The 14,445-nt window shown below is 35.9% G+C and overlaps 2 protein-coding genes across 6 annotated transcripts in view; one reads left to right on the plus strand and one right to left on the minus strand.

The window, feature by feature from the left end:
- Positions 1 to 587: 587 nt before the first annotated feature.
- On the minus strand, positions 588 to 10,118 carry LOC132752880 (uncharacterized). Of its 5 annotated transcripts, none has more exons than XM_060743272.1 (5): positions 10,042 to 10,118; positions 4,886 to 4,940; positions 3,487 to 4,323; positions 2,747 to 2,877; positions 588 to 990 (listed from the first exon to the last, which is right to left on the minus strand). In XM_060743272.1, the coding sequence occupies exons 2-5, from the start codon at positions 4,929 to 4,931 to the stop codon at positions 685 to 687; spliced, it is 1,320 nt and encodes a 439-aa protein (XP_060599255.1). In that variant the 5' UTR covers positions 4,932 to 4,940; positions 10,042 to 10,118; the 3' UTR covers positions 588 to 684. The 5 variants fall into 5 exon arrangements, with proteins under 5 accessions (XP_060599255.1, XP_060599257.1, XP_060599254.1 ...); XM_060743274.1 differs by lacking the exon at positions 10,042 to 10,118 and adding an exon at positions 6,181 to 6,463 and having other exon boundaries at positions 3,487 to 4,320; XM_060743271.1 differs by lacking the exon at positions 10,042 to 10,118 and adding an exon at positions 6,181 to 6,463.
- Positions 10,119 to 12,676: 2,558 nt separating this feature from the next.
- LOC132752897 (puromycin-sensitive aminopeptidase-like) overlaps positions 12,677 to 14,445 on the plus strand; it is a 28,187-nt gene continuing 26,418 nt past the window's right edge. The window contains 1 exon segment of the mRNA XM_060743303.1: positions 12,677 to 13,134. Coding sequence (XP_060599286.1) covers positions 12,796 to 13,134 — 339 coding nt within the window. The 5' untranslated portion in view covers positions 12,677 to 12,795.

Genomic DNA, 14,445 nt, shown 5'->3' on the forward strand with positions numbered 1-14,445 from the left:
GGATTAAAAATAATTTTTCGAAATTAATGTTCCATTTGATGTTGGTCTGGACCATAACTTGGGTGCTAAATTTCTGATCATTTTCTTACTACGTTTTCCCGGAATTATTATTTCAATTGTGAAAAATGACCTAAATTGAAAAGCATTGCAACGCTTTTCACTCAATTCGAGATACGATTTGCTCAAAGATACTATATTCAGTTTATTTCTAAATCTTTTTCTTAAATTTTACTCTTTTCTATCTATAAATAATTTCGTGTTTTCAGAAGCTCATTTTAAATGTCCCAAAAGTCATGATCCTATATGTAAGAAAATCCATATTCAATTATATTTACGTTTTAGGTCATTCTATAGAATATGAACCTTATAGAAATATTTCTACATTTGATCAAATAGAAATATACAGTATAAATAAACACAATGCGTTTTGACAGCCATGATCCAGCCATACGAAATGTGCTTATTATCAGGATTTGCGTTTTTACCACTCGATTTCAGTAATGAAACTGATAGCGAACAGTATCATCGGCAATGCACCTGATATTGGCACAAAACCATTATGCATTTGTCAATGACGAGCTCATATATAGTTACACAGCTTTGAAATATCAGAAAAACACATAAAATCTTTACAACGCTAGCATCTTATATGATAAACAACATAACTTTGATTTTGTCATTATGTCAGAATCGTTCCCAAGACCTCGGTAAAGCCACTTCGTCATAGCTCGGCATTGCACTGTGCCAGTCAACTGGTCTATTATAAGAATTTCTTACTCCAAATGACGAAAAATTTGGCCATCTGTCAAAACGTCCGTCTTTATAATGTGTATTTCCATGATCGACAGATTGTTCAGGAGCATTTTCAAAGGAATAGGAACTGTAAGGATCGTACGGGAAACGTTTGTATGGTTCATCAAGCGGGGACCATCCATCAGAATAAGTCATCTCTGGCAATCCATATGGTATCTGACTTGACTTGAAGAAGTTCTGAAAAACAAGTGAATGTTTTGGAACAAAAAGAAGAAATGAGGGGTAGGGGTGATATTATGTTATGCTTTGCTATGCTATGCTACGCTGCACTGCACTACATTACACTACATGTACACTACACTACACTTGACTTCACTTCAATTCATCGCACCGCACCTCACTGCACATCACTTCTCTACACTAAACTACATTACACTGCACTTCCCTACACTATATTATTATGATATTTTCACATTTCAACAATGTATCTTATTTATATTTAATGCAAATAAATTTGATGCTGTACGGTCATCATTAATGTTTTATTTATCTATCTGCGGCGGTGCCACGCCAGTCGTTTTTAAAATTTTCTTTAATGAAAGATACTTTTTTAAATCTTTAAAATAATTAAAAAAGCAGCATTTAATAACCATGTAAAATGATTTTGTACACCAAAATTATTATAGGCACAATTTTTTCTCTCTAATTTCTAAATTGTGACATATGAAAAAAAGAGAGAAAGGAAAGGAAGGTTAAATGGAACTTTAAGAGCTACTAAAAAAGGATTATTTTTTTCTGTTTGTAGAAAAGACAAAGGTGTGCTTTATAATGTTGTAATAATAGGTTTAGAATATGCAAGATGCTTATCACCTGAAGAAAATACCTATTAGTACATGTAAATGTAAATTGCGAAACATGTAGCCAATAAAGCAAGTCTGACACTTAATGGGCCTTTAAAGTAAATGTTATCATATTGTACTAAGACAATAAGCGTTAACATTTTTTCTTTGTTAAAGATCCATTATACCTCAGAAATGTTTTTTCACAAATTGTTTCGAAAATTTGTCAAAAACTTTTTATTTTTCATTTTTGATATCTTATTACAACTTTCGAAAAAAATTCGTTTGCCATATGTATGATTTTTTTTTGCTACTTTTGCTGATTTGGCATATGCTTTAATTATAGAGTATAAATACTTTGTACGGAAGGCAAAATACTACTTTGTTTACATTTTGCTATCTTTGCGACACAACGTGGCACGTTCATCCCTACATTCTTAAGGCGATTAAACATTTAAAATGCTCTTAAACCATCATCAAAGCATTAAATAAGCAAATGTTTGACATTTCTATAAGATGAAATGTAACAATATGGATTTCCGAGGCATAATGTGCCTTTAAATGAATGTATACGAGAGAGAGGATGGTGATTAACAGAACTCAAAGGTATACTGTGTAGTGAACTACATTGAATATATAGGAAAATACAAAGATGAAGAAAGTAAAATAAAGATAAAAAGAGATAAAAAAAAGGAAAAGTGGAACAAATATGAAACATAGCGAAACTCTTGAAAAAGAAATAAGAGTTATGCAGTTAAAAAACAGAGACAAGATTAGGAAGTATAAGAACTACGCAGGGAAATTACCATACCATTACCAATAAAGACACTGGTGAACCCACACACTACGGTGTTCCGTTAGGGCCAGCGCGTTTTCTCTGAGAACGGAAATCGCGAAAGATGACGGTACGATGGTGACAGTACGCTGGTGACAATACGACGGTATTCTGGCAACAGTACGATAATACGATGGTGACAATACGACAGTACGACGGACTGTCACCATCGCGCTGTCGTGCTTCGCCATCGTATTGTCGTATTGTCACGATCGTCGAACTGTCACCATCGTGCTGTCATGTTCCGCGTTTTTCGTTCTCAGAGAAAACGCGCTGACCCTAGCGGAACACTGTACTAAACAAATGTAGATACTAATACCTCTTTACTATGTGGTCCAAAGCGTCTTTCACTGTGTTTGTTATGGTATAGGATGAACCACGTGCAAATTGTCAGTAGGCATATCAGAAACACAATACCTGCCATTGTTATAGAGGCGATTAGTGCTATTTCTGAAAGAAAATAAACATACATATATAATATACCCTAAAGTAGCTCATGTTTTGGTCGGTTTTTATAAGCTGCACCGATACTAGACAAAGTTTTCAGGTTAAATGGACTAAATCCTTTGTTTAATTTCGGTGTAGACAATTTAAATAATTTATGTTTTTATACAGAATTAATTCTGGTCCAAACTTTGTAGAAAGCTGTATAAGCTTACAGACAGACTCTCGAATTCGTTCCTAGAGTTAACCTGTACTCAGTCTGACCAATTGGTGTATAGTTTCCTGCTCAAGGAAACAGCGCCTTTTCCATGCGGACAGTGACTAATTTATTGTTTGACTTGGCCATGCCGCTATGTCAATAATTCTATGTCTTGAATCGACACATGTGATTGGATAATGAAACGAGTTATGCCAATCGGAACCAGTCTTTTTAAGGTGTAAAAGTACTTAAGTCCATTTTCTTAAGACTGTTATTCAAAGAAATTTTACGCTTTAACTTATAAATGGAAATAAGAACATCATTATGAACCCACTAAAAACGTAAATGTATGTTTGTAATATGTCAATTTCTACAAAGACTCCTTGTAAATAAAAATATAACGAATGAACATTTACTTGAATCTAGCAGTCTTTTTGTAATGCCTGGCCCCGGATCAGTCGTAGAGCTTACATCTGATGTAGATTGTCTGGTCGATAACGAAGCCCCAGTATCAGTCGAAGTAATTATAGAAGTATTATTATCAGTTGGATCAACAGTTGAAGATGCGTCAGTTATGACATTTGAAGTTGTTACTGAATCGGTAACTGCGTTAGTTGAAACTGAATTGGTTACTCTGTCAGTTGAAACGGAATCAGTGATTGCGTCAGTTGTCGGCGAATTGGTAACTGCGTCAGTTGTCACTGAATCGGTGTGTGCGTCGGTTGTCACTGAACCGGTGTTTGCGTCAGTTGTTAAATCGGTGGTTGCGTCTGTTGTCGATAAATCGGTGGTTGCGTCAGTTGTCGATAAATCGGTGGTTGCATCAGTTGTCACTGAATCGGTGGTTGCGTCAGTTGTCACTGAATCGGTGGTTGCGTCAGTTATCACTAAATCGGTGGTTACGACGGTTGTCACTGAATCGGTGAATGTTTCGGTTGTAACTGAATTAGTTACTGCACCAGTTGTCACTGATTCGGTGGTAGCGTCAGTTGTAACAGAATCGGTGTTTGCATCAGTGGTTACTGAATTAGTGACCGCGTCAGTTGTAATTAAGTCCGTGACTGCGTTCGTAGGGGTCAAAGTAGACGTTGTTTTAGCATTTGCACTATCTATAGTACTACCCGATATCTCTGTAGTTACGGCGTCAGTCGTTGTGCCTTGGTCAACTGTGGTGATAGCGTCAGTTGTTCTCGTGCTAACGACTGAAGTTGGAGTATTCGTTGAAGTAACAGCGCCAGAAATCGTTATACCTGCTGATTTGAAATGAATTCTATTATATATAAAATGATTCTGATTATATAAAATATGATGTCATTTTAGAAGGGAAAACGTTGTTTGGCAAAACGCCGTGCATGACGTCACTATGATATCATTATACGAAAAATTATTTAACTATGAAAACATAATGTAAAAATGATTCGATTTAAAGAGTTATAGAGGCTTAAGGACGATTGCAGCTGTTTAAGACGTTTTATTCATTTTTCCCCTTTTCAACTTAGTCGTTGACCTATTTTTCGTAGGCACGGGTAATGTTAAGCCAGATATAGATCTACGCGGCGCTTAAATTAATGGTTTAATTCGTAAATGCTGCTCGGATCGGTTTATATGAAAAAGATAGTCAGAAATTTTCAAATTTAGGCACAATCGGAAAGTCCTCGGCTATTATTCATAATAATAGCCCTTATCCGAAGACTGACGGAAAGGGCCGGAAAGTTGCATTGATTAAGATTTTCTAATTGTTAAAAAACTATAATATGAATCGTATTGTTCTTATTCTTAGTGACGTTAAACCGAAAACTAGTATTGAATCTTTACCTGTACACATGATAATAAGAAACGCTAACGCTCCTCGTGACGTCATAGTGCCCTCCTTAAATGATAATTAGAATAATAATCAAAATATGCCTACGTACAATATTTAATGCTTTGTCATATGTCAATAGCATTCTAGTTATAATACTGCAAGTTTGTAAAGCCTATTTCGACTGGACAATCGTAACGTTTTTGATTTTTGCTTCGTAACAATGTATCTTTTACTACATAAATTTTCCAGGTGAAATGTATTTCTAAACAGATTTTCGAATTGTGTTACATTTTACCATAAAAACAACAATAATTTTATTGTTAACGTACTGACAATATAAGCATGTTAATTAAACAATCTAATTAAATGTAAATATGGTTAGCAGTTATAGCAACTAGAAAGTAATTCATTAACTTGTCAAATCAAGTTTCAAGTATATTTGAGCCGTGTCACAACAAAACCAACATAATGGGTTTGCGACCAGCATGGATCCAGACCAGCCTGCGCATCCGCGCAGTCTGATCAGGATCCATGCTGTTCGCTTACTAACCTTATTACAAATAGAGAAACTGATAGCGAACAGCATGGATCCTGATCAGACTGCGCGGATGCGCAGGCTGGTCTGGATCCATGCTGGTCGCAAACGCACTATGTTGGTTTTGTCATGACGCGGCTCATTTGTTAACTACACGCCATCAGTTCAAATACACATTATAATATTTAAAATATGTACATCAGATTAGTTTATACAAATTTATTTTAGTTCGTGTTGGAAGCTATATAGGCTTATTGAAACACTCTTGAATCCGCCGTTCCTGAAACCATCCAGTACACCTGGTTGTGTCACAAGTTATAATATACAATAGAGTTAGCATATTCAATAATATTGAACATTGTACAACAAGGTGGAGAATAATGCATAGTACATAGCCATTAATGTTCAACATGTAATTTCAAGTTTAGAAAATAAAACACCATACAAAAAACCTTGTAATACATGAAGAAAATTACGGAAAACAAAAAAAAACTTTGTTTACATTTGGGTATTTTATTAGTAATATTATAATTATTATTATTTTTTTTTTTTTTGAGAAAAAATCTTTTGTCAATTTCTATCAATATGAAACACTATGCAATAAACATTTATGCATGAGATTTTGTTTACATTTACGTACATGTATGTATTTGTCTTGAATAGATCTTTAATATCTTTGAAACCAAATCAATTCCTATATATCAATATTTATCATACGTTTGGTTACATACAATACTAAACTTTTTTTTATTTCATAGAAATAAATCTTACCTCTATAATTGTACAATTAGCGCATCTGTTCCTTACTCAAATCTTCAACTTTCCCGATCGTTATAAGAAATTTTAGTTTTGCAACAACTTTGACATCTCGCCCATATATCACATTGCAAAACAAACAATTTCTTACCGGTCAACTGACTTTAGTGAAAAATGAAACTGACCGCGGAAATCACCCGCCATATGATTAGCTCGGGAATGTGTATCCATTGAAAATAAATGTTCCGAATATATATAAACAATATAATAATGAGCCGCGTCACGACAAAACCAACATAGTGCGTTTAAATTTGCGACCAGCATGGATCCAGACCAGCCTGCGCATCCGCGCAGTCTGGTCAGGATCCATGCTGTTCGCTTACCAAGTAGTGAAACTGATAGCGAACAGCATGGATCCTGATCAGACTGCGCGGATGCGCAGGCTGGTCTGGATCCATGCTGGTCGCAAACCCACTATGTTGGTTTTGTCATGACACGGCTCATATAAACAATATATATCTATATATAAACATGGTAAGAAAAACATTATTCTATATATATATAAAACACTTTTTGAAAGGGGAGAAAATTATCAAATCACCAATGAAGAGATTGTATATATTTATTTTATACTTTTAAATGAAATATTGAGAAGTATTGATGAAATAAAATGCATATTTTCATTTTCCGTAATTTCACTGCAGTGAAGCATATTTTCCGTATTTTCACAGCAGTGAAACATAATTATTTTCCGTATCTCCACTGTTGTCTTGCCGGACTACTTTCTGCTAAATTCAGCCAATCTACAAAATTTATGGGAAAGTCTTTCAAACTGTGATGTCAAAAAAAAAAGAGAAAAATGTATAAAAATAAACAGAAAATTCAAGTTTTTTTTCTATGGTGGCATATTTCTGCCACCAGATAATCTGATACCTAACTAGTTAATTAAGAGGTTAACTAGTTACGTAACTAGTTAACCTGATACCTAACTAGTTAATTAAGAGGTGGTTAACTAGTTACGTAACTAGTTAACCTGATAACTAACTAGTTTATTAAGAGGTTAACTAGTTACGTAACTAGTTAACCTCTTAACTAACTAGTTAGGTATCAGGTTATCTGGTGGCAGAAATATGCCACCATATTTTTCTATTAATACAGGATTTTTTTTCATCTTGTGCTAAGAAATTATCATATTTCACTCGTGGCTACCGCCACTCATGAAATAACTATTTTCATTCCACTAGATGAAAATAAATCCTGTATCTATAGAAAAAACTTGAATATCATCTATGCATTATATTACATTTATGTCTCTTTGATAATGAATAAAAATACAGTGCGTCCTGGGTCCATTTTTACGCTGCCTTAGTAGCTAAGTGAACACAATATCGTTACCAATGTGCAGAAGGCGTAGGTGCAGTTGTAACCTATAGGATGAGTCGCCAACATATCGCAAGTTCGACGCCTATGTGGCGCCGATATACATGTCGCAAACGACGCTAAATGCCGCCATTGCCACTAAATGTCTCAACCGCCGCTGAATGTCTCAAAATGTGTTGCCGTTAAATGTCGCAATGGTGACGTTAAAGGCCTTAACATTTTCCCCTCACCGTTAAATGTCACAACACAACCGTTAAATGTCACAATGTCTTAAAACATGTTAAACAACTTGTATTAAGTCTATACTAACGTTATGTAGGTGATCTGGGGACTAGCCATATAACACATAGGAAAGAATTTGCTGTAATGTGCAAAGTTATTGGTTGAAATTGAAGTCATCTTAATCTGTATTATAAATTGAAAACCACAGTTCATGACAAAGATCTCCTTAGTGATAAAACACATTTATATACGTTTTTCATTTAGCAACCCAAATGTCGTGGATTCGAGCTACGAAATCAGCTTGAGATATATCTAACACACCGTGAAATTTATTCTAAAAAGATATTAAGATTCAATCTCAGTTGAGAATTTTTTTAATTTTGTGTCGGCCTTTGACATAGAAACATGTTTACTTATCAAATGAATTATGCTATATATGTGTGTGTTATTTTTTGCCACTTTCAGATTACAAATTTACAATATCGTTTGATACAATGGCATCACTTAAGGTCACGTACATGTACCAAGTGTGTACGTCTTTTTTGTGCACGAATGGGAACTGGAGTAGAACTACCGACTTTTCTTAAGATTGCTGGGTAGCTTCCACACAGGATTCTAACCCACAGCGTCAAGGGGCAAGATGGACACTACTAGTTAAGAAATACTTTGTAAGAATTTCTAAATGATACGTTTTTATTGCTTTTTATCAATAGTTGAAATATTTCTTGAAAACGTGTCTATTGTAGACCAATTCACTTTAAATAGCATTTTTTATCTTGACTCTGCAGATGGATCGGGACATCCAAAAAATTATTCACAAGCATTTACTCAATGTTTTTTTCCTTTATTTATTTAATATCACTAGCTAAGTAATAGAAAGAGCATCGAAACACGAGGCTATCTTATTTGTACGAGGGGGCGTATCATAGTCAAACATAAAATTACGCTCCCTGTTGTCACAAATTGAAACCTCGGGAAAAAGTAACCAACTATGAACGACTATCTGAATATGATATTTCTGTCGCTTTCCCTTTCTCTGCCGTCACAATAAGTAAACCCCAGCAAAAATGAGCCAATCAATGGTCATGCTCTGGAGTGCGGGTAACTAATACCTGCACTCCAGTTAACGCACTGTGCATGTATATGTATACGATTTAACTCTGACACATTTTCAACAGAAAGGTCCCCAAACTATGATACAAATTATTGTATCATGAGTATATATACATTTTGCGACATTAAACTAAGGTGATTCGACATTTAACAGTAAGGGAAAATCGTGTGACATTCAATTCATGTTACCATTGCGACAATTTTGCGTCATTTAGGGGCGATTGCGATATTTAGCGGCAATGGTGCGACATCTGGTAGCAGTGAAGCGGCGTTGCGACATATATTACAGCGCCACATCCTGCCCCACCTCTCCACCACTTACAATACGTACTATGTTATATCGATACTTTTAAAACCGAGGTCCCATGTTATTTTGCTCTAAGTACATCGTGTATGTTAAGAACCAGGGTCGTCTCTGGGACGAGGCATTTGTTCTTGAAAGTCTATGCACTCCCCTGAAAACAACAACAGCACGGATTTGTAATATAAATCCGTGACAACAGGGACTACCTACAGGGACTGCACCAGAATTGTGAACCAACTGACTGGACTTTTGACTATAATTACTTAAAAACTTATTTAAAACTTCTGACCATTTGCTTACTCCGTTAAAGTGGATCTTTTAAACGCTTTTAATTAAAATCAGGCAAAAAAATCTGTTCAAGAAAAAAACAAAGCATCTATAGACCTCTCCCCCCCCCCCGGTCTGCGTAGCCTAAACAACTATATACAGTATATCTTGGCTTATAAATAAAAGATCTAGATTCTTTAAAATGTTTTACTTAAGGGGTTTCATACATCCAGTAAAGCAACCGTTTCAGATGATAAATTTAGGCAGCCAGACCTATACAGAATATTCCTTTCATTTGTTTGCATGTATTCTATGAGGGTCCATCCGCCCTTCCAGGCACTGCATGTGAGTAGTGAGTACGCACCCTGAACATGTCACCATTCATGTCCTTAAATGTTATTATCTACCAAAAGGTGACCAGTAAGGCAAACAGGACGTTTCGGCTCCAAACCAAATCGGCCCCTGTGCAAAAATCGGCCCCTAGACGTTTCGGCCAGGCCCAGGGCCGAAACGTCTTGGGTTATTCGGAGCCGATACGTCTTGGGGCCGAAATGTCTCGAAATCCCAGTTAGTCACCACCAGTAAGTCACCTTTGATTTCCAGTTTTATTTTTATTTATCCATTTTTACACCTCTGAGCCCCGCCCCCTTCCCCTCTCGCGTGACAATCACATCTTCTCGGATTTAGCTCAATACAGGATTGGAGCAGTACCTCTAGACGCTTGCAGAAATCATGATCACAAAATAGACAAATATCGTTTTTTTCGCCGAATTTTACATTTTTCCTTGATTATCGTACTTGATTCGGTGTGAAAAGATGATTTAGACCTGTTAAAGTTCATTCCGTTGGGTTAAAAGACAAGATTTTAGCATTTTATCATTCAAGCGCCTTGTCCGGTATATACCGGAATACGGTATTTAGTGTGGTGCTCCAATCCTTTTTGGCTTGCAGCCACGGCTGCAAGCCCATTTGTTTTGGAAAAGTTGTTCCGGTAAAGTGGTTTCCTGCTTACATTTGTTAGTGCATGATTGAACGGGAAACCAGCTGCAATCGTGCTAATCGCAACTTTTTGGCCCTTTCCGTCACTCTTCGGTTTAATAATAATAGCCGATGTAGTTCCGATTGCAATCGTGACAATTCGGGCGATTCCGGAAATCTAAGCTATTTTAGTTACTATCTATCTATCTTCCATATAGTCAAACCCCTGCTGGGGACCTAGACTTGACGCGCGTCAACTGACAAGAATGTTAGTAAAAGAGTTGAAATAAAAGAATATAAAAGTAAAGGAAATGAGTATATTGTTAAAAACAGGTTAAAAACAGAAAAGGTATTTTTAGGGAGACGTATGTTCAATCCGGCTTACAGCCAGACTGAACTCGGGGCCAGACAAGTTTATGATTTCAGGTGGTAAAGCATTCCAGTGGGACAATTGTTCTTGGGAAAATGAATATTTATAGTAATCAGTTTTTAGTTTGGACTTGTTGGAATGCATGGAGATGGGATGTTCTAGATGATCTTGTAAGAGGGACGATATACTTTGGGAAAGGAATAGCCACCTGGTCATGCAGGATGTTGTGAAACATGACCAACCGTTGGTCAATACGCCGAAGGTCAAGGCGCCTCCATTGAAGGGAAGTCAACATGTCAGTGACACTTGACATACGGCCAAAGTCATGTTTGACCCACCTAGCAGCCCTTCTCTGGACTGACTCTATCTGGTCAATGAGAGTTCCTGTGTAGGGGGACCAGACCGTGGAGCTGTACTCAAGCTGGGGTCTGACAAGTGTCTTGTATGCGGTTGACTTTAACCTTTCTGAGTGAACCTTGATGTTTCGGCGTAGAAAACCAAGTGTTTGATTCGCCTTTGTTGTGATGTTGTTTATGTGTTTGTTCCATGTTAAATCATTTGATATTGTAATGCCAAGGTATTTTGCAGATGGAACTGTTTCTAATGTGGAGTTATGTAGGAGGTATTTTGTTGGAATGACTGTTTTTCGTTTTGTGATTTGGATAACCTGGCATTTTGATGGATTAAATTGCATGTCCCATTTTGTTTCCCATTGTTCAAGTTGGTGTAAGTCATGTTGAAGTAAGCTAGAATGAGAAGCGACAGTCAGAGATAGATAGATGGCTGTGTCATCAGCAAATAGGCGGACCTTAGAGGATTGGACATATTCAGGAAGGTCATTTATGTATATAAGAAATAAGAGAGGTCCGAGGACCGAGCCCTGGGGAACACCGGAGGAGACTGGTATGGAGCTGGATGTGGAGCCATTTACCACCACGGACTGTGACCTGTTATCAAGAAAACCTTTGATCCATTTAAGAGTCTGACCCCTTATACCGTAGAAATGCAGCTTATACAGGAGTTTTTCATGGTTGACCATATCAAAGGCCTTAGAGAAGTCAAGAAGGATTAAGTCTACTTGGCTTTTCTGATTTACTGACTGTAGGATATCATCTATAAGCATTAATAATTGGGATTGACATGACCTTTTTTCTCGGAAACCATGCTGCAAATCATAGAACAAGTTACTTCGGTAATCCCAGTTTGTTTATATGAATAGGATTTCTATTCTTACTTGATTTATCGGTTTAAAGAAATTCAATTCTTTTTCAAGACGCAAATGTTAGTTTCTTTTATAATTGTTTTTGTATCTATTAGTTTTATACAATCAGGTACGTATATTAACATATATACCTGATACAATACAGGATGGTTACGTCTCCAAAGGGTCGTCTTGCTTACCAAATCACACAGAATATTAGTGCATGATCGAGTTATATTTAGATCTAAGGAACGCAGTGAGGTAATCTAAAAATGCTATATAAATGAAATTAGCAACTGCCAAAACGAATTATTTCTCTGGAAATGAAATGTGCACACTTGTTTCCTTTTCAGTATGATAGAATAGTTAGTATTTTTATGATTGATTATTTTCTTTATAAGTTTTATACAATAGAGAATAGATTTCAAACCGTTTTGACAAAAAATATTCGTTTTTACAAAAAAAACAAAAAACTAAATAAACCCTTTATGAAATTCAAAAAAAAAATTGTGATAATAAATTGAAACAAAAAAAAACAATTTTAAAGGGTTGGGATGAAGGCACAACTGTGCAAGCCTTTCCTTTTAAAAGGAAACTTTATTTTAGTCACAGCCCATCTTCTCGGCCCTATCCTTCAAACCCGAGGTGTGCCGATTGCTCACGTGAGTTGTGTAAACTTCACGACATCTATTTTTTATGGGAAACACCGTCGGCATTTCAGCATAAACCGAAACGGAAACTCTAAGCGATACTTTTGACCACTTTTAAACATATCTCTATCGACGTCTACATTGAATGAATACTTTGTTATTCAAAATATCCAAATCACTTGTTTATAACTCTAAAACTTGTTTACAATTATCAAAATCTTCATTATTGTGCTCTAGTTCTAATTATTTGGACCGGGTGGTGTCGAGGTTCTTTTCACCACTGACAAAAGTTAAGACAGTCGAATTCAACAGGAAATATTTGCCGAACTTAATTATTAGCCGCAGGGTTACCGGTTCAATCATGCCAGCTAAAGAACCATTTCAACGTCTTCCAGCAAATGTTAAAGCTGTGAACTACGATATTCAGCTGAAACCAAATTTGAAATCCTTTGTGTTTGAAGGATTGGAGTCAGTCAGTGTAGAGGTAAGATTCAGGCTTCTGGTTGTGGACCATCAAACACAGACAGCCCTCAAACAGGATGACCATCAAACTCTGACGGTCCTCAAAATGTTTGCTTTACTGCCCTTTAGCAGGCTGGTGAAAATGCCCAATCGGGCTTATGACATAACAAATCATATTTCTAGAAGGAAGTGGCTAGCCGTACGGGCCCTTACACTATATCGGCTAGCCGTACGTCATTTTCAAAATTAGATGGAAGTCCAAAATGCATATGTTATTTTATGACTTTAAGCGAGGATTTTAACCAAGAAACAGCAATTGTCTTCGTATGTTTACTTTTTAGAGATTAATCGCCTTGTTGGCTACAGTAAAAAAAGTACAAATATCGATCTTTGTCATCTCAAGACGTTTAGAAAAAAAGGGCCGGAAAAAAAAGCGTTTGGTCACAGTTAAATAACATCAATTGAAAAAGTTTACAAAATTTTGATGATAATCCGTTTTTGTTTCATTAAGTTTAATTTTCGACACCTTTAAAATGAAAAATCGTTGTTGGGCTCTGATAATTGCGTCAATTACCGACGGTATAGAAGTTTGTCCATCATTAAGGAAAGTTTGCATGTTCCGTGAAACGCATTTTAAAATTCTATTGTCAGTCCCTGTGTAGGCTTTAATTAAGGCTTATTACTTGATTGCGCTTTTATATTCGATATTTATCTACTGTATTGGAAAATTATACAATAATTTTTGCTTTTCAAAGTGTTTTTTTCAATGTTCTTTTTATTTATTCCACTCCGATCATTATTTATTCGCATACATGTGAAATTTTTTTTGTTGATCAAGTGGGAGATTTTTCTTCAAAAAGAGGGAGATTTTAGAATTTGCAATACACAAAGAAGGAAGTTCTGACATCAAAAAGAGGGAAAATTTCTTTAATTTGTGAAAATACCCCTTATTTTAAGAAAAATCTTTGAAAATATGGCTGCAGAAAGTGGGAGTCTCCCACTTAAAGTGGGAGAGTTCACATGTATATTTATTCGATCCATGTGCTTAATGAACAAAAATTCACCTTTCATACAAATAAAACAACAAATCATAATCATGAGGCACAAAATAACATATGCATGTTCGACTTCCATATAAGTTTGAAAAGTGCCTTACAGCTAGACAATACAGTGAGTCCTGGCTAGTCGTACATGACTCACGTACTGCTAGAACTTTTGGCTAGCCATACGGCTAGCCACTTCCTTTCTAGAAAAATAATAAAAATATTTCTGTTAAACTTTCTTTGTTTATTGAGCATAATAAATGACATAAACATAAAGGAACATGTTTGGT

This window comes from Ruditapes philippinarum, unplaced genomic scaffold, assembly GCF_026571515.1.
Source record: "Ruditapes philippinarum isolate M1 unplaced genomic scaffold, ASM2657151v2 ctg421_1_1_1_1, whole genome shotgun sequence".
Classification (NCBI taxonomy): domain Eukaryota; kingdom Metazoa; phylum Mollusca; class Bivalvia; order Venerida; family Veneridae; genus Ruditapes; species Ruditapes philippinarum.